This window comes from Prionailurus viverrinus, chromosome A2 (genome assembly GCF_022837055.1).
Source record: "Prionailurus viverrinus isolate Anna chromosome A2, UM_Priviv_1.0, whole genome shotgun sequence".
NCBI lineage: Eukaryota > Metazoa > Chordata > Mammalia > Carnivora > Felidae > Prionailurus > Prionailurus viverrinus.
In genome coordinates this window covers 98,864,224-98,884,971 of record NC_062562.1, presented here as the reverse complement: position 1 = coordinate 98,884,971, position 20,748 = coordinate 98,864,224, and the positions used below count along the sequence as shown (strand labels likewise).

Genomic DNA, 20,748 nt, shown 5'->3' with positions numbered 1-20,748 from the left:
AAGGAAGGAAGGAAGGAAGGAAGGAAGGAAGGAAATTACTGTTCCAGGACACAGAAGTGAGATACCAGCCTTATGTAGGGAGATGCAAATGTTATGGGTTGAATTGTGAGGAACTTGACAAGATATGTTGAAATTTTAACCCCCTGACATTTCAGAACATGACTTTATTTGGAAGTAAGATTGTTGCAGATGAAATCAGTTAATATGAGGTTATATTAAAGTAGGGTGTGTCCTTAATCCAACATGACTGGTGTCCTTATAAGAAGACAGACAGGGAGAATGCATGTGGGGTGGAGAATGAGATTGAAGTGAAGCATCTACAAGCTACAGAGTGCCGGGGGCCTACTAGAAGCTAGAAGAGGCAGGGATGGATCTTCCCATAGAATCCTCAGAAGGAGCATGGCCCTGTCAACACCTTGATTTCAGACATCTTGCTGCCAGAACTTCGAGACAGTTCTACTGTCTGACACCACCTAGTCTGTGGCACTGTGTCACAGCAACCCCAGGAAATGCACACAAGGGAGAGGCTACAGCAAGTGTGTTATCAAGCCAGCCACACTGCTAAGTGCAACTCACTGCTAGAAATCATGGCATTGTCCTCCAGTAAACAACATAAGCCTCATTTCAGGACAATCTGGCAAAGATAATAAAGGGAGAAGAGTTTACTCAGCAGTTCCTTCTCCTGTTAGTAAAAAAGGAGTTCACTCTTGCACATCCCTGGTTGTTGCATGTGCAAGTCAAGTCTGGCGATATCCTGTACTTTGACATCAACACAGAGAGGCCCGGAAGTAGGAGCTTGAGGCCCATAACAGACACGAGCTAAGGCAGTATAAGACTGCACTGTGGGAAATGTGTCAGGGCCATGCAGAAATGGTGGAAATAGTGCCAGGTAGAACCTGACAGGTGAAGCTTTGAGGACCTAAAGAGGATTTTTGAGAGGTGCCCTGATACACAATATTTACCAAGCATTTCAAGGGGTAGAAAGGGTACTATGGAAACAAATTGTCAGAAGGTCTAATTTAATCTCTGGTGCCAGCCAATACTTTCTGGAGGAAAGAATGCTTAAGCTGAGGACCAAAAGATGAATAGCCTGATGACCTTGGTAAAGTCATTGTACATTAACACCTCATAGTATTTTTTTAAGGGTTGTTTTTTCTTTTGAGACAGAGAGAGAGAGAGAAAGAGAGAGAACGTGAGTGAGGGAGGGGCAGAGAGAGAGAGAAAGAGAGAGAATCCCAAGCAGGCTCCATGCCGTCAGTGTAGAGCTCAATGCGGGATCAGTCTCACAAAACATGAGATCATGACCTGAGCCAAAATTAAGAGTCACATGCTCAATGGACTGAGCCACCCAGGAGGCCCTTAAAGTATTTCTTGAGTCATCCAAAACAGTTTTCTAAATTTAATATAAAAATATTTACACTTTTTTTTTTACATTTTTTTCAACTCACTGTCTCTTTTTTACTTTTCCAAGATGTAAATGGCTTTATTGCTCTTTACTCTTGTAAGAGTGTGACTTATTTCATTTTTAGAAGTTTTAATGATAGGGAAGGACGTAAACAAGAAGGAATAGTGCTCACAACCCCAATATAAAGAGCAGGATGGACTGGGTTATGTTACAATAAGAGAAAAGGAAAAACTTTAACATTTTTAGTGGCTCAAAACCACAAATTTTGTCTTGTTTTATTATTCAGGCTACATATCCCATGTAAGTGATTTAAGGACTCAATTTTATATTGTCCTCATGCAGGGCCATACTTTCAATCATCAGAAAAGTTGCTGGTTACTGTCAAAGAGTAAGGGAAGCATGGCGGATCATGCACTGGCTCTTAAAGTCTTACGTCTGGAAGCCACACACATCATTTCATTTCACTGACCAAAAGCAAGTCACATGGCTGAGCCAGACATCCAGGGCATGGAGAAGCCTAATTCTAGAAGAAAGAGAACCAGAACTATTGGTGAACTGCACTATGACCAGCACAAATAACCATTATTAACATTTACGAGTCAACAATTTGGAATTGAGGTTTATTTGTATATTTATTTGTTTTTGCTGGCTTCTGTGGAAGGAAAGATTGAGAAAATAATAAACAACTACAAGAAAACCCATCAGGTACAATTAAAGTCATTTACTTTGTGTGGAATTTTTTTAATGTTTATATATTTTTGAGAGAGAGCACGAGCGGGGAAGGGGCAGAGAGAGAGGGAGACAGAATCCAAAGCAGGCTCCACACGATCAGCGCAAAGCCCAGTGTGGGACTTGAACCCACAAACCATGAGATCATGACCTGGGCTGAAGTCAGAAGCTCAACTGACTGAGCCACCCAGGTGCCCCTGGAATTTTTTAATCCAGACTACTTCATGTATACTTTTTCAAACTGATGAACATAATTGTCTTGGAGATTTAGCAATTTTGACCACAATCAAAATCTTTAAACACTCCATTGGTTTTGCCCTTTCTCTTTTTTTTTTTTTTTTTCACTTTAGCGTGAATGACATTGTGGTTCTTGGACCAGAACAGTTCTATGCCACCAGAGATCACTATTTTACCAACTTCTTCTTGGTACTATTAGAGATGATCATGGATCTTCGCTGGACTTATGTTCTTTTCTACAGTCCAAAAGAGGTCAAAGTGGTAGCCAAAGGATTTAGTTCTGCCAATGGGATCACAGTCTCACTAGACAAAAAGTAAGCTTTTATAATTTTTCAACACTTTGCTTTTGACATTTTAGTGGATTCCTTCCTTTAAGTGGTGGTTATTTCCTTAGGCTTAAGTAGTCAATATAAATGTGGACGGATCAGGTGTGGCCAGGGTTCACACTCTTATGTGTGATCATAAGCATACCATACACCCTCTTGCATGCCAGACTTCCCCCAGCGAAATGATATAAGGTTCTTATTCCAAATTTTCATGTGACTCTAGAAACACAGTTACTTAACACACTTAAAAAGAGAATAAATGCACAATATCTCTGCCCTTTATGAGAGTAATGGTGTTTAATCACCACACTGAGTTATCCAAAAGTTCTTTTCAGAGCTCACTTGACTTAGATTGGGCATTTCGAGTGCATAAATTTCAGATTTACCGACATACTACAGCAGACTTTTTTTATAGGAAAATGCAATTTTATTTTATTTTAATTTATAAGAAAATACAAATTTATGAAATTTTCTGAGAAACTCTTAAAGTGTTTTAAAATGGAAGGTTTTTTTTTTTTAAAAGAAAAGTTCTCATGAATATTAATATGTGAACTTGAGATAATAGAGGCAATCCCTATAGAAAACAATTCTAAAGGTTCTCTCTCTTTTTAAAAAGATTGTGATTGAGTTTCATGGTCATCTGATACTTCTTTTCAAGCACTAGTTTTTGGAAACATAGACTCTTTTAGCCTCTTATAGGTCTACTTACCTCCATCCAACTTAAGGAATAAATTGTGACTCATAAGTAACGAGACTGAGCCTGTATGTCATCTAGGAACATCAAGTTCATTACTTTATAGTCATCATCTCATATTCAAAGCTTTTATAAAGTTCTTGAAGAATATTAAAAGTAATACTCTGTTATCTTCTTGTACTATGGTTTAGGAAGACATTGCAGTGGCACTTGGGATTGTTGTGAATTTTTATGCCTCTTCCCCAAAGTAAAATTAATGTTATCTCTCATTATTACTTGCTTACATGTGAATGTTATTTACTTCAAAGGTATATCTATGTAGCTGATGTATTGGCTCAGAACGTTCATGTACTGAATAAACGTGGTAACTGGGATTTAACTCAAGTGAAGGTAAAAGTACCTTTGGCTTGCCCACACAACATGACCTCTTATATTAGCTCCCATGCCTGACCTAGGAATGTGCTCCTTGAAAGGAGGAAACATGACTATTTTGGAAGAACCATCAGTGCGTTTGTGCTTGCCCTTCTAAAATTTAGTAGCAAGGGCCCTTAACAAGATCTGTTTCAGAAGGAGCTGGTGGGAGGGAAGAGCGGTAAATAAGAAAATTGAAACAATGTCTTTATATTTCCTCTTTGTTGGAAGGTAATACAGTTGGGCACGTTAGTGGATAACTTAACTGTGGATCCTGACACTGGAGATATTTTGGCAGGATGCCATCCTAATGCCATGAAGCTCCTGATCTATAACCCTGAGGATCCTCCAGGGTCAGAAGTAAGTTCCTATTCTTCTCTGAGCTCACAGGCAAAGCTTCAAGAACAATTTGTTGAGGTGACTTGGGAGAATTTAGTGGGTCACATGTGATGTTCCAGAACTGAACAAGTTCTACATATGGGAAAAGCAGAGATTTGGGCAGGATGGGGAGATATGGCCCATTAACCCTTTCAGGTCTCCTGGTGCCAATTTAACATCAGTGCTAGACAGCATTTCCCATCCTTACAAGGGCTGTAGTTGCTATCAGGAAGAATAGGTAAGAATGAGCTTGATTATTCACATAGACCTAGATTGCATATCATATGTCCAATCAGGATATAGGCTCTGACAAATATATGATTTCACTCATATGTGGAATTTAAGCAACAAAACAGATGAACATAGGAGAAGGGAAGGAAAAATAAGATAAAAACAGAGAGGGAGGCAAACTTTAAGAGACTCTAAAATACAGACAGCAAACTTGAGGGTTGCTGGAAGGGTGTTGGGTGGGGGGATGGGGTTGGGTGTTGGGATGAGTGATGGCCATTAAGGAAGGCACTTGTTGGGATGAGCACTGGGTGTTATATGTAAGTGATGAATCACCAGGTTCTACTCCTGAAACCATTATCACACTCTATGTTTACTAACTTGGATTTAAATAAATATTAAAAAAAAAAAAGGATATAGGAACTGAGTAGAGCCTGAAATTAGGAAAAGGGAGAGTCCTATATGGAACCATCTTCTTTCACACTACCTACTATGAAACTCAAATGGAAGGATTTAAATGACTGTGGCCTCAAAACAAAATTAGTTTTTGCCAGCAGGTTCTAACATATATGATAGTGTTGAAGAATGTCTCATTTTAAAGATGTTATTTCTGTTATTTAAAATCTTTTCTAAAACAATAGCATAGACCATTGAATTTTATATGGCATGAAAAACAATAGCAGCATTTTCTACAGAACTGAGTTTAAGAATAGCACATCTCTAGCAAATCCAATATAGAGATAAATTCTTGGCACACATAACTCTGAGAGATTTATTCACAAAAATTTATTGAGCACTTATAATGGGTCAGACTTTGTTCTAATATTTGGGATGTATCAGAAAACAAAATATGCAAAAATTTCTACTTTTTGGCGGGGGGATAGCCAGTTAACAATAAGCATAAGAAATAAGTAAATTACACAGTAAGTTTGAAGGTGGTAAGTTCTATGCGGAAAAATGTATAACAGAGTAAAGGGAATCAGGATTGCTGTAAACAGGGGGGCGGGCAGTCCTATTATTAAATACAGAAATCAGGGTAGGCCTCATTGAGAAGGTAAGGTTTGGGGAAAAACATAATGTTTGAATCTAGGTTTGGGGAGTTGGGAAATAGAGATTCAAACCCTAGCCTGTTAATTGGCCCTGGTAATATATACTTAATTCCTCCAAAGTGATACATATTACTTTTCTACACACACCCAACAATGTCTGCTTTAAGACAATAAAAATATGATCCATAACATGATTTTAAATTGTTTGGGATCTTTCTCATGTCTCTATTTTCAAGTTTATCGTTTGTTTATTTAAAAAAATTTTTATGTTTATTTTTGAGAGACAGAGATAGAGCGTGAGTGGGGGAGGGACCAAGAGAGAGGGAGACACAGAATCTTAATCAGGCTCCAGGCTCTGAGCTGTCAGCACAGAGCCTGACACAGAGCTCGAACTCACGAACCGTGAACTCACCAACCCTGAGATCATGACCTGAGCCGAAGTCAGACACTTAACCGACTGAGCAACCCAGGTGCACCATCATTTGTTTATTTTTGATAAGGCTTCTTTCTTCACAATGACACCCTTTACTTGTAGTTGAGACTAATGTTTTTTACATGAGTTCCAAGTTTGAGTATTTTCATGCAACAAACCTGAGTGAAGTTATAGGATCTTCCCTAAGATGAAAAAGCAAAACTCAACTAAACTCTATTCTAAGAAGTGTCGATATATATTCATGACTCATGAATTTCTAATTGGTTGCCTTTAATTCCTATCATGTCCTGTTTGAGTGAACTTCTTCATCCAGGCTATTTAGAAAACTGGGCACTTACATGTTTACTGATTAGCAAACTAAAGTGTGTTAATCTTGAGGATCAATAACAGTAGTAGGCAGGGATATGTCAGACTGAATTCCAAAGTATGCATTTTTTCTGCTTCCCGGCCACTTTGTAGATGTGAGGGGAGCCCCCGCTGTGACAACTACTATCCTACTGGTTATGAGGTTGGGTTGGCTTGCTACCTGGGTGTCTGTCATTTGGTCCTATGTTTCCCTCCCCGTACAGTAGGCCTAGTCAAGGGCCAGACCGTTCCCATAGAGGAACACTATTCACTCAAGAATTAGATAAGAGTGGGGTGCCTGGGTGGTTCAGTCGGTTAGGCGTGCGACTACTCTTGGTTTCGGCTCAGGTCATGATCACACGCTTTGTGAGTTTGAGCCCTGTGTCGGGCTCTGCATGGACAGTGCAGAGTCTTCTTGGGATTCTCTCTCTCCCTCTCTCTGCCCCTCCCTGGCTTACTCTCTCTCTCTCTCTGTCTCTGTCTCTGTCTCTCAAAAAATAAATAAACACTTAGAAAAAATTTTTTTAAAGAATTAGATAATAGCACTCACTGGATCTCAACTTGTTCCTTTAAAGAACTATCAAAATTAACTAAACCACCTTGTTTGGGATTTTGGCTAATGTCAGATAACCAACCAGTCCACTTGACTGTGTAGATATAATTAGAACATTAACAGTTTCATCAGAATAAGAAAAAAATAATTGCACACAAATTTTAGTCTATTGATTTCTGGGAAATATATTAGTCCTGGAGTATTTGAGAAGGAACATGTCACTGGCAGCTGTTTTCTCATATAGCATACTGACAAATATTCTTTTCTTGACAGGTGCTTTGCATCCACGATGTTTTGTCTGAGAAGCCCAAAATAAGCACCAAGTATGCCAATAATGGCTCTGTGCTTCAGGGAAGCTCTGTGGCTTCTGTGTACCATGGGAAACTTCTCATAGGCACCGTATTTCACAAAGCTTTGTACTGTTTGTTCTAGACTCTAGACATTCCAAAAAGTCTTGTCAACCAACGAAAGACAAAACTGCAAGCTGCAAAATAAAATAAATGTGTTTATTTGGGGTCTTAGGGATTGCAATGTGGGAGACACAGATTTGACTGGAATTGAAAGCTTGCTCTAGAGAGACAAAGGAGGTTGGAGTTTTTAAAGAGGAAAGGGGGGCTTACTGAAATTGTTTGAAGAAAAGGTGCTCAGTGTTGGTATGGCTACAGTGGCACCAATCCATGTGTGATTGGTTGCTAGGGCTAGACAGTGCATTTAGGTCCATTTTATTTTTTTATTTGATTTCATTTTATTTTTTGAAAGAAAGTGCATGCACACACACGCGCGCACGCGCACACACACACACACACACACACACACACACACACGTGTGAGTGGGGGAGGAGCAGACGGAGAGGGAGAGAGAGAATCTTAAGCAGGCTCCGCACCCAGCATGAGGAGCTCAGTCCCAGGACCCACAATGGTGAGATCCATGACCTGAGCCAAAATTAAGAATGGATGATTAACTGAGCCATTCATGCGCCCCGTTTATGCCCATTTTATGCGCCCATTTATGCCCACATGGTAGATGCCTTGGCTTTTAGTTTGTTTATCACAAATTCTGAGAATTTGATAGAGAAATTGTGCATAAGCCCCACCTCCTCAGTGTCCTCCCGGCTCCATTTTAAATAACTCTGTTAGTAATGGTTATTCCATTTTATTGTCTCCGTTGTCAGTCAACATGTTTGGTAAAAATAAAACGCTAATTATGTGGTAAGTGGAATTGAACATAAATGACAAGTACTCACAAAAGTGTATCTGGCTTTTCTTACGGATGGAAGTAAAGAAGCAGAGTGATTACATAATATCCACAAAATTGCAAGTCAAGTTAGTGACAGTCCAATAAGAAGCCATACCTCTCAATGCTTTTTTGTCTGTATTGCCAATACTCTTTCTATAATAAGGTGTGCAAGCTGTGGTGAGGTATCCAGTTCACCTAGGGCTCCTAACCATGAAGCAAAACTCCCTCCTACCGCTGACCTTCTGAGCCTCCTGCTGTCCAGATCAGGAGCAAAGCTCATGCTCAAACACTATAATCCCCCTTCTCTTCCTTTGATTGTGCTAGACACAAACTGCCAATTGAGTTCCTAGTCCATGGATAAAAGCAAGAATTGACACCATGAGACTGCCCAAAGCCCTCTTTAAACTTGTAGTCTTTCTAGTGCTGGAAATCAGGTTCTGGAAAATCTGACAGCGACAGCCCTCACTGGCTACCTTAGGGCAGAACAGGGCATCTGTCCCTTTGTAAAATGTCTTTATTTGTAGTGATACCTGTATCTGAAGTGATATAATCAGCTTGCCTCTGAACCATGAGATGGGGCCTTAAGGCTGTGATCCTCAACTGCTTTAAACTTTTTCTTTTGGTTAATTCAATAAACACCTATTAAGCAATGTCCTATAGACTTAAACTTAAGGAATCAGAAATAAATAATATGATTCTGTCTTGAAGTCCTCTCTTAAGGACAAACTCAACTTTAGTTTCATGAGAATGAATAGAAATGTCCCTTTCTTGGTCAAAAACCAGGACAACCTTTAGCAAATCACTAATGGGGATCAGTATACCCAAGCACCCCACCCTCTTCTCTTTTTGTGACTTCCACTCAGGAGTAGTTGGTTGATTTATTTTTCCCTCCTCTGGGGTGGGGAATTGAGGAGGCTTCTTTATTTCTGAAAGAATTTTGTTCAATTAGATCTAAATTTTGCTGAAAAGTTTTGTATCAGAGTAAAATGCTACTATGTAGTGCATGTAACCCTTTCTGATTTAGACAGTAAGAATGTAGTTTCTATTGCTTCAAGGGAGAAATGCTTCAACAGAATGTTCTAGTTAGTTCATAGATTTTAAGTTTCAAAAGCCTAACCATCAGAGAAACACAGAAAAATATAATAACTAAGAGAATGTATATAGTTTTAAAAAATATATAACAGTCTTATTTTCTGTCCCTAACCCTTACACCCAAGAGATTACATAAAGTTTACCAGACTAGAAGTAATGTGGAGAAGACTAAGGGCCTTTAGATGCTGGTGGGTCCTGAGAATAGGCCTTGCCCTGCCTTCCCCCCACGCCAAGTTAGGAAAGACTGGATGAGAAAACCCATATAGATATTTGGAGGATCTGATTGCTGAGAGATCAGTGTGTCCTTTGATAGAGAGGACCTAAGAAAGTCACAATGCTCTAGGGTTCTCCTTCCTGTAGGTGCTCCCAGTCTTATGTGATTATCTTGAGCCTCTTCTCTCACTTGGTGGGTGGGAAGGAGAGTGATTGCCCCTCCTAATAAATGTTGCATTTTGAGGACTCATTGTAATCCCTTCCCTGGTCTTTCCATTTAAATTGCCAGAGATGTGGGCAGGGATATCAGGGTGATGATTAGGGGTGATTCAGCTCAAGAAGGAAAATAGTAAAGATGAGAGCAAAAACCAATGTGGTAGCCAGAGCCAAGATAGCCCCTAGTGATCCTTACTTCCTGATACTCATTCCCTTGCATAGTTCCTTCCTACATTAAATATGGCTATCCTTTGTCATCAGCAGGATATTCTAGAAATGATGATGGGTGACTGTCAAGGCCAGGTTATATAAAAACATTACCATTTGACCTTGCTCACAAAAAATGTGCATCACGATAAAAGTTTCTGACTGTTTTAAAATGCTAAGTTCGGGAGTACTTTGTTATAATAATTAGTCAACTAATGAAACAGGAAACCACGTATAATGTAGAGACTCAACAAAAGCCAAAAAGTTCATTCTTTAAAAAGATTAATAAAAACTAATACACATCTGGTGAGACTTATCAAGAAAAAGAATGGCTCAATTAACCAGTGTCAGAAATGAAAAATAAGACATGCAGGTTCTATAGACATTAGAGAGATAAAAAGAAGAGTTGATGAACTACTTTATACCAACAAATTTGAAATTTTTATGAAAAGAACAAACTTCTAAAAGGATATGACACTCTATTAACTAGGGTAAGACTAAACTACTGTCATACATAGAACAAACACAATGCCTTTTAAACAAATGTGTGTTTATTTGTCTTTCATTTTCCAGTTCTGAGGGGAGTGATTGATGGCCCCTTTATGGGGACATTCAGAGACTGGTTGGGATCTTGCAGGAAAGAGAAAGCACACTAAAACAGGGCTTTTGAGGGCAGTTCTTTAAGGGGACTATTGGTACAAGAATAGGAAGTTTAAGGGAAATGACAAGATACACTAAAATATCTCAGTGCTAGCGAAGGAGTGGGAGAGATGGAGGGTGGAGTGGGGGGGGAAGGCCAAGGACTCTTTCTAACCATAGGTTTGAAGGAACAAGGGTTGGAAGCAGCTACTAGAATCAGAAGAGAATAGATAAAGTGGAGACAGTCGCAAAAGATGCTGTGGTCATTGGTAGTTCCTGGAGGCAGCCACCCTGTCACGATGGAGTAGAGAGAAAGCAGAGGAAATAAATATCTTGACTTTCCTCCCTTTCACTCTCCCAACAAGAAGCCAGAAGAAAGGAAAGCTATTAATGGAGCCCACAAAGCCTCCAGGATGCAGAGCAATGGGGACTTTCACAGAGAGTGGATCTTGAGCCGCAAATGTCTTCGTCATGTTACTGCACCACTGTCCAGGGGATTGTAGTTACCTGCATGCTGAAAGCTAGGTCACCACCACATCTGTGTTTCATCAAACTGGAAGGAGAAACAGGAAAGAGGATGTCAAGGAGAAATACCCAGTGTCTTAAGACCCAGGACTGGAAATGGTAGTCATTTCTTCCCTTACTAATGTCAAAAACTAATCACATGACCACACCTAACTAACTATAAGGAAAATTGAGCAATGTAACATGACTGGAGAAGCATATGTTCCAGGGAAAAGAAAGAATATATTTTAGTGAACAATTACTAATCTGTGCCACAGTCCACTCTTCAGCCACTAAATATCCCTCTGCACCCTTCTCCCTTGCCAAGGAATATATGCTAAATTTCTATCCAATTTCTGTATCCAGCTCAAAGCACAGGATCTCTGGGTAAGGTCTTGACCTTTGCATTAGGTCCATATATGGCTGCATGTGGCAGCCTAGAAAATAAAATTATTCCTCCCCCCACATCCAATTACAATGGTTAAGTATGAACGGAATAACTATAAAGAACACTCCTAGTAAAAGAAAGGAAGAACAGAGTACACTCAGCTCTGTAAGAGTGAGATAATTCCACCAGAGAGGAATTGAGAAGATTTTCTGTCTTGGCAGTGATATACTTTCCTATATTCTCTATGATTCCAAATTTTGCCCTTTGGGAGTATTTCATAGTACATTATGCTTTAAGGCCACAGCTGAAGTGGATCTTGGAAAGGGTGTAATTTTAGTAGCCTCCTTCCTACAGGTATCGTTTGAGAGTCTGAGGACATTTTCAGGCCAGGCTTTTGGTTGCTTTGGAAATTTAAGTATCTAAGAAATTTGATAGGCTTCTGCGTCTGTTTGTTTTCTTTCAATGCCATGTGCCAACCACAATGCTCAGATTTCTCTTTGGAACATAGTTTTTTAAGCCCGCTTTACTTCTGGTTTCCATGTCTAGCCATTTCTCCCATTTAAGTGCTGTTTCATTTGAGGCTATCTGAATAATGGGTAAAATGAGGCGACACCATTAATATAATCTTCCACAGTGCCAGATCCCGTAGCTTTCCTAATTGGGAGACATGTGGGAAAAGCTATGAGTCATAACAATCCTACCTCCTGCTGTTGGGACACAGAACCAAATTTCTAGAACTTCTCTGTGGTCTTCTGCTTTATGTCCACTAGTTTCTACCCGAGCACGTGATTTTTTTACTGTACTCTACTAAAAACATCAAAGAGCAATGAACACATGTCAACATTCTTGTTACTCTATGGGTAAGTGGCCAGCTTTTCAGGTTACTTCAGGAAACAGTTTTATTACATATTTTTGTGATGACATTACAAGGGTCTCCAATTTTGCAGCCTGTGATACCTGTTTTCTCAATTCTAGTCTAACCACATATTCAAGGCTCTTCTTAGAAACCTATTTCTGGGTTCAAATTTCTATATTTCTAATGTCATGCTAAGCTGTTGCATCAAAGTGACCCTAAATATAATGGCTTAAAGAATATAGACATTGCTGAAGGGTACTGCATCATAGTAAGTAAGAGCACGGATTAGGGAACCCAATTTTCTGGTTTTCAATCCCAGTTCAGTCACTTACGAACTCTGGCCTCTCTGAGTCTTAGTTTTGTTATCTTTAAAGTAGAGATAATAATAGTAACTACCACCTAGGGTTGGTAAAAGGACTAAAAGAGTTAGTATATATAAAACTTAAAACAGTGTTTATTACATGCCGGTGTTATATAAGTGCTTGATAACTTAAAAAATACATTTATCATCTCTTTCACATAAAACATCTCAGATGAGTGTTCCAGAGACAGATCAGTATGAAAATTCAGATCCTTGTGATACTTCAGGGGCCTAACAGTTTTCATGCACTTGGCATTTCTTCTGTAGAGCATTATCTTCTTCATGGTCAGTCATCATACTGGATTCCATCCCATGGAAATGGGAGAGAGTATGAGGAGGCACACGAAACATTAGGTAGCCCCACCCCAGAAATGGCACAAACTGCTTCCACTGACATTCCATTAATAAGAGCATAGTCATATGGCTATACCTAATGGGAAGCGAGGCTGGAAAATTTAGTTTAACTGGGTAGCCTTGTGCCCAGGAAGGAGGGATTTGGGTAGGTAGCTAGTGTCATCTACCATAATACCTTAAATGGACTCACAAAAAGAGTTTGGAAATCATAATTCTATACTCATTAAAGAAGTTGAGTTAGAAGTTTAAAAACAATCATCACATTAAAAGACACTAAAAACTAGAGACAATCAAGTGTTGATAAAGTTGAAATGGGTAAATAAATTATAGTAAATCTGTACAGTGAAATACTATTTAGCGATGTATGCCACAATTAGAGGTATATACAATGACACGGACGAATTCCACAAATAATGATGAGCTAAAAACAACAAAATGAATACATGTTGTATGCTTTTATTTTTGGAAAATTCCAAAAGAAGCAAAATTAAACAATGCTGTTTGAGGAGGCATTCATGGATGGTTGAGTTAGAGCAGAGAGGTTCTATTTCTCTAGCTATCTCTAGCTATCACAAAAGTTAGGATAGGGGCTGCCTCTAGGGAAAGTGGGGATTATAGTCAGGGAATGATACATGGGGAACTTCTGGGGGTGCTGGCAATATTACATTTCCTGACCTGAATGGTGGTTTACATTGATATTTCTTTTATAATCATTCTTTTTTTTTTTTTAATTTTTTTTTTCAACGTTTATTTATTTTTGGGACAGAGAGAGACAGAGCATGAACGGGGGAGGGGCAGAGAGAGAGGGAGACACAGAATCGGAAACAGGCTCCAGGCTCTGAGCCATCAGCCCAGAGCCCGACGTGGGGCTCGAACTCACGGACCGTGAGATCGTGACCTGGCTGAAGTCAGACGCTCAACCGACTGCGCCACCCAGGCACCCCTATAATCATTCTATAACTGTGTGTATATATATATATATATATATTTTCCCATAGATCTTTGGCACAAACAATGTATCTCACAATAGAATTTTCATGCATATGGAAGTGCTAAGCTGACTTCAAAAAATAAAAACGAAGGGCAGAAGTAGGCCTAACAATAAAAACAGTTTAGTATTTGTGAAAGAAAAAAACAAAGAGATAAATCAACGGAATAGAATAGGTATCAGAGGTATGTCTCGTTGGGGATTTAATATAAGGTAAAGTTAGCAGTACCAATTAATAGGGAAAGGATATTTGCTTACAAGATGGCATTGGGAGAGTGGATTTACTTTATGGAAGGCAATAAAACTATGTCCTACCTAACATCACTAGCTAACTACCAAACAGGTGTTTATGACCTTTGGAGTTAATAGAAGACACAGTAAGAGGGTATCTTTATGACCGAAGAGTAGGGAAAACCTTTTGGAACAAAATTTCAAAAATACAAATCCTAAGACAAAAAAGTTGATCGAATTTGAGTCATCAAAATTAAGGCTTTCCATTTAAGCAAGGACATCAATGACAAAGATGATAGATGAATATCAGAATGAGAAATATTTGCAACATTAAACTGACAAGGTATTATTAAGCACAATATTTTAGGAACTCTAGAGAATAACAAAATGGAGATAGTAACCCCAGAGAATAAGAGGCAAATGGTGTGAAGAAGCAAGCAATTTACAGAAGAGGGGGGAACAATGAAGCACATGAAAAGATGCTCACATACTCAGAATCTTTGGTAATTGGAGAAGTGTCATTTAAAACAGCACTCTAGGGGCGCCTGGGTGGCTCAGTCGGTTGAGCAGCCAACTTCGGCTCGGGTCATGATCTTGCGGTCCGTGAGTTCGAGCCCTGCGTCGGGCTCTGTGCTGACAGCTCGGAGCCTGGAGCCTGTTTCAGATTCTGTGTCTCCCTCTCTCTGATCTTCCCCTGTTCATGCTCTGTCTCTCCCTCTCTCAAAAATAAATAAAACGTTAAAAAAAATTAAAAATAAATAAATAAATAAATAAATAAATAAAACAGCACTCTAGGTGTCCCTGCGTGGCTCAGTTGGTTTAAGCACCCCATTCTTGATTTCAGTTCAGGTCACATTCTCACAGTTCATGAGTTCAAGCCTCACGGCTGGCTCTGTGCTGACAGCGTGGAACCTGCTTGGGATTTTGTCTCTCCCTCTCTCTCTGCCCCTCCCCTGCTCTCTCTCTCTCTCCCTCTCTTTTTCAAAAATAAATAAACATTAAAAAAACATCACTCTAAATGGCTTTATACCTATTAGACTAGCAAAAACTAAAATGGTCATATTGCCAAGTTCTGATGGGGTGGTGGGGATACAGGGGACATAGGGAACTTCCCTCATCTTTGGTAAGAGGGTAGATGGTTGCAGCCACAATAGGTGAGATCCAGAGCTCAAGGAATCATGAAAACTGTGGGGTTCAGAGCCGTGTCTGTAGTCAAGGCCCATACCAGCAAAACAGATCCTTGCAATACAGCTTCTTTCCTCAATAGGTTTCACATGTTAATCTCATTAAAGCCATTCTGATTTACAGACACAAAACTATATCTGCACTGTGGCCTCAAGATTGCTGGGGAAATATAGGTTCTAGTTTCTACCTCTGCAGAACAGGAAGGCACTTTAGAAGACAAGAGGCAGACCACCTCCTCCCCCACCCCCGCACCTGAGGTTCAGGTACTGGTATTTAATAAAATGTCTCTACACATATCTACTATGTGCCAGGGTTTTATTTATTAAAAAAATTTTTTTTAATGTTTATTTATTTTTGACAGAGAGAGAGAGAGAGAGAGAGAGAGCATGAGCGGGGGAGGGGCAGAGAGAGAGGGAGACACAGAATCCAAAGCAGGCTCCAGGCTCTGAGCTGTCAGCACAGAGCCTGATGCGGGGCTCAAACTCACAGACTGCAAGATCATGACCTGAGCCAAAGTCAGACGCTCAACTGACTGAGCCACCCAAGCGCCCCGTCGTGCCAGGGTTTTAAAACTGCACCCCAAGGATATGGAAAAAGAGGTGGGAGGTGCAGATTTAGCGTTTCCATCAACACCCCACAGGAGTACGTACCTGATGCACACTCGCTATTATTGATGTACTTGTGTTCACATTGTTATTGAAGGAATTTGTCTATGGCAAGAAAACAAATCATGTGCCTCCTGCCAAAACTCATTTTTCACACACAATGAGGTTGTTCAGAAGAGCAGTTTACTGGAGTAAAAGACCGTAATTAGCACAGTCAAGAGCAAGTCATCCAATTGAAGAAAACGAAGAGGAATGTGCTTAAGTGGGAGCAGAGAATGTAATGGAAACCCAGTTTGATACCATAAAGAACAGACAGTAGATAAAACTCAGTCCATCAGGGATGACTTTGGAAATGGTGAAATGAATACATACCACAAAATTGTGCTCTTCCAGCTCCAGGTCTTGCCCACCACATGAGCCCTGTGGTTTCTAACAGCTAACTGGTGAGTCACACAAGCCTGTAGAATATCACTGATTTCATTAAGAAGTAAAACCAAAATGAAGTGCAGATGGAGCATTATGTGGACTGTTAGCGATTTCCACCACGGAAAAAATAGTGGCTTCTGCAGCGAATCTGAAGATTGTCTGTGGGTAGAATGTAAACTCAAGATCTTCGAATAATAAACTGTGCATGAATGGATTCTAGAGAAGTCCATTAGCATTCAAAACAATCACATCATATGCTAAAAGTCACACACACACACACACACACACACACATACACACAGAGTACACCCATAATAAGTGGAAATAGTAAAGTCAGATGTCCACTACCATTAACACGTTTAAGTATTTTGGTCCTTTCCCTATCTTTGTTTTTTGCTGCCTTCCTTCCTCTCCAGAATTTTTCCTGATGAGCACTGTCTCATATCATGTGCTTCTGAAATCCTCTCCCAATTGCTACTTTTAGGGAACCAGACATAGACACTGAACGTCATTCCCATTTGCCCAAGTGAGAAGCCAGATACTCACCTTCTCAACCCCTATCGTAGGTTGGATAACTGTAGCCCAACTACTCTGGTTCTTTTCTTGGTATACTATCCTCAGCAGGCTGATGATACATCCCTGAGCTGTTGATCTCAAAAGTGGCCATATGACTTGGTTTGGCCAATAAAATGTTAGTAGAAGTAATATATGTCACTTTCAGGTAGAAATTTTAAGAGCTGGTATGTGTTTCACTGTGTCTCTTTTCTCTTTGCCCCCAAATTGGTAGTGTTCTAGATATAGTCTGTTCTGCCAAACTGGATTCTGAATTGGTAACGACAGGAAGCAGACCTGCAGGCAACCTGCAATGGGGATATAGCATGAGTGATAAATAAACCATCGTTGTAAGCCTCTGTTACAGGATGCTGCAGTAGTTCATTCTTTTTCATTTGTTGTGTATAGTATTTCATTGTATAAATATACCATAATTTATTTATCCATTTCACTATTGATAGATATTTACATTGTATACAAGTGTTTAAAACATATGCACCAAGCTGCCATGAACTTTCTTTTCCAGTGTACTTCAATGCACACATAAAAATATTTCTGTTAGGTATATACGCAGAATTGAAATCGCTGGGTATTGACTGAAATCACAATATGGCAGCTTCAGTAGATACTGAAAAGCAGTTTTCCAAAGTGGCCGTACCAATATATTCTCCCACTAATGACGTTAGAGTTCTAGTTGCTCCACTTCCTTGTCAACACTTAATAGTGTCCATTTTCCTTTTTATAAAAAAAATTAACTATTCCAATGGGTATGTTGGCATGTCTCATTGTGATTTTTATGTGCGCTCCTCAGATGAATAATGGAATTAAACACCTTCTCCTGGACTTATTGGCCTCTTGGAGGCTTCTTTTGTACAGAGAATGTTCAACTGTTTGGCCATTTAAAAATTGGTTGACATTATTTTTCTTATTAATTTGTAGGTATGAGTTCTTTGTGAATACTTGTATTGAAAATATATTCTTGCACTTTTTAAAAAAATTATTTATTTTAATTTACATCCAAGTTAGTTAACATATAGTGCAATAATGATTTCAGTAGTAGAATCCAGTGATTCTTCCCCTACATATATAACACCCAGTGCTAATCCCAACACGTGTCTTCCTTAATGCCCCCTTGTCCATTTAGCCCTTCCCCCATAACTCCTCCAGCAACCCTTAGTTTGTTCCCTATATTTAAGAGTCTCTTATGTTTTGCTCCCCTCCCTGTTTTTTATTTTTTTGCTTCCCTCCCCTTGTGTTCACCTATATTGTATCTTAAATTCCACATATGAGTGAAATCATATATTTATCTTTCTCTGACTACTAATTTTGCTTAGCATAATATTCTCTAGTTCCATCCACATTGTTGCAAATGGCAGGATTTCATTCTTCTTGATTGTCATATTCTTCCACTTTTTGGTGAGTCTTTTCATTTTCTCAGTCATGTCTTTGATAGAAAATTTAGTTTTAATGAAATCCAATGTATCAATGATATTCTTTTATGGATGTTGCTTTGTGTTAACCATTTAACCATAAATATGTTATGCTTCTTTGTTATCTTATAAACGATTTATTGTTTAATTTTCCACATTCAAATTTCTCACCTATCTGGCATATCCGTTGATATGGCAGAGGGTATCCGTTGAGTAGAAATCAAGATTCTTTTGTAGCCACATCTATATCCAATGGATACAAAATTATTTATTGAAAAGAAAATCCTTTCCCCACAGGATTGCAGCAGCACTTTGTCATAAATAAGGAGAGCATCCACGTGTGGGTTTACTTCTGGGCTCTTTATTCTATTCCACCAGATGATTTGTCAATCGTACCAATATCAGATTGTTTTAATTATGATAGATTTATAGTAAGTCTTGATTTTAGGTAGTAAAATCCTCCAAATCTCTTCTTCCTCAAAATTTTTATGGCTACTCCTCTCTCTTTGCACTTCTATTTAAATTTAGAATCTGCTTGTCAATTACTACAAAATTTTGCTAGGATTTTGATTGGGATTGCCTTGAATGTATACATTCAAAGGGGATCATGAACATTATTAAAATATGAGTCTTCTAATCATTAATAATGCATGTTCCAGATTTTCTTTTCCAAACTTGGATTTATTTATTTATTTGCTCTAGTTTAATATTTTGTTAAGTTTATTTGTTTATTTTGAGAGACAGAGAGAGACAGGGAGTGAGAGAAAATGTGAGCGGGGAAGGGGCAGAGAGAGAGAGAAAATCCCAAACAGGTTTCGTGCTACCAGTGCAAAGCCCCACTTGGAGCTCCATCTCACAAATAGTGAGATCATGACCTGAGCAGATGGCCAGAGTGGGACACTTAACCGACTGAGCCACCCAGGTATCCCTTGCTCTAGTTTAATATTGCATATGGGTGATAATAATGAGTTTCCTTGTCTCTCTGTCAATCACCAGGGGAAGCTTTCAATTTCTCATCAAATATGATGTTTGCTATAATTTCCCTTTTGATTACTGCTCTTAAAACACTTTCATTCCATTTTTAACTTATTAGGAGTCTTTTTTAGTTACAAAAGAATATTGAATTTTTAAAAATATTTTTCTGCATTTATTGAGATTATTTATTTATTTTTTTATCCCATCAATTGTACGATTGATTTTAAAAAAAAATTTTTTTTAATGTTTTATTTATTTTTGAGACAGAGAGACAGAGCATGAACGGGGGAGGGTCCAAGAGAGAGGGAGACACAGAATCTGAAGCAGGCTCTAGGCTCTGAGCTGTCAGCATAGAGCCGACGCGGGGCTCGAACTCAGGGACTGTGAGATCATGACCTGAGCGGAAGTCGGACGCTCAACCGACTGAGCCACCCAGGCACCCCTGTATGATTGATTTAAAGCTCCAAGTCAAACTTGTATACTGGGTGTAAACTTCACTTGGTCGTAATATATTATCTGTTTATATATAGTGGATTCAACTGGGTAATTCATTAAGATATTAATGTCCGTATTCATGATAAATATTGACTGTAATTTTAATTTTCCTTTCTTGTAATAAATTGTCAGGTTTTAGTATTAAGATTTTGTTGGCTTGTAAAAGAGTTGAGAAAGAGTTTTTCTATTCTGTGGGAGTTTATATAAAAATTAGTATTTTTTCTTCTTTAAGTGTTTGCAAGATTCATTCATGAAGCTATTTAGGACTGAAGACTAAATTATAGATTCGATTTCTTTAATAAATATAAAAACATTGAGATTTTCTGTTTTTTCTTGTGTGTTTTTTTGCAATTTTAAGAATTCACTATTTTCATCTAAATTTGTAAATATAGTGGAATAAAGTAGTTCAAAATATGCTTCTATTTTTAAAAATATCTTTAAGACCTGTGGCAATATTCTGGTCTTCATTTCTCATATTTAGAATTTTTAATCCCTCTCTCCTTGTGGGTCTTACTAGGCATTTATAAATTTTATTAGTATTTTCAATTATCAACTTTTGAATGTTTTGCCCTCTCTATTTAATTTTTTTAAAGATTTATTAAAAAAATTTTTTTTAATGTTTATTTATTTTTGCGAGACAGAGAGAGACAGAGCACAAGTGGGGAAGGGGCAGAGAGAGGGAGACACAGAATAGGAAACAGGCTCCAGGCATAGAGCCAGATGTGGGGCTCTAATCCATGAACCACAAGATCATGACCTGAGCCAAAGTCCAACGCTTAACAGACTGAGTCACCCAGGTGCGCCCTTTATTTAAATTTTTACTGTAAAATTCACATAACATAAAACTCACCATTTTAACCATTTTAAAGTATGCAGCTCAGAGGCATTTAATATGTTCCCAGTGTTGTGTAACCATCACCACTATCAAATGCTAGAACATTTTCATAACCCCAAAAGGAAACCCATACCCATTAAGCTGTTACTACCATTACCCTTTCATTACCCT

General features: G+C 38.7%; 1 protein-coding gene across 2 annotated transcripts in view; it reads left to right on the top strand.

Annotated features, from left to right (window-relative positions):
- The window catches only part of PON3 (paraoxonase 3), a 35,357-nt gene extending 19,856 nt beyond the window's left edge, over window positions 1-15,501 (top strand). The window contains exons 6-9 of one of the 2 annotated variants that reach the window (XM_047848704.1): window positions 2,485-2,685; window positions 3,700-3,781; window positions 4,034-4,162; window positions 15,383-15,501. In XM_047848704.1, the coding sequence (XP_047704660.1) occupies window positions 2,485-2,685; window positions 3,700-3,781; window positions 4,034-4,162; window positions 15,383-15,439 (469 nt within the window). In that variant the 3' untranslated portion in view covers window positions 15,440-15,501. Of the gene's footprint in view, window positions 1-2,484; window positions 2,686-3,699; window positions 3,782-4,033; window positions 4,163-7,061; window positions 7,992-15,382 lie in introns of those variants that run through there. The other variant, XM_047848703.1, reaches the window with a different exon arrangement.
- Window positions 15,502-20,748: the final 5,247 nt, after the last annotated feature.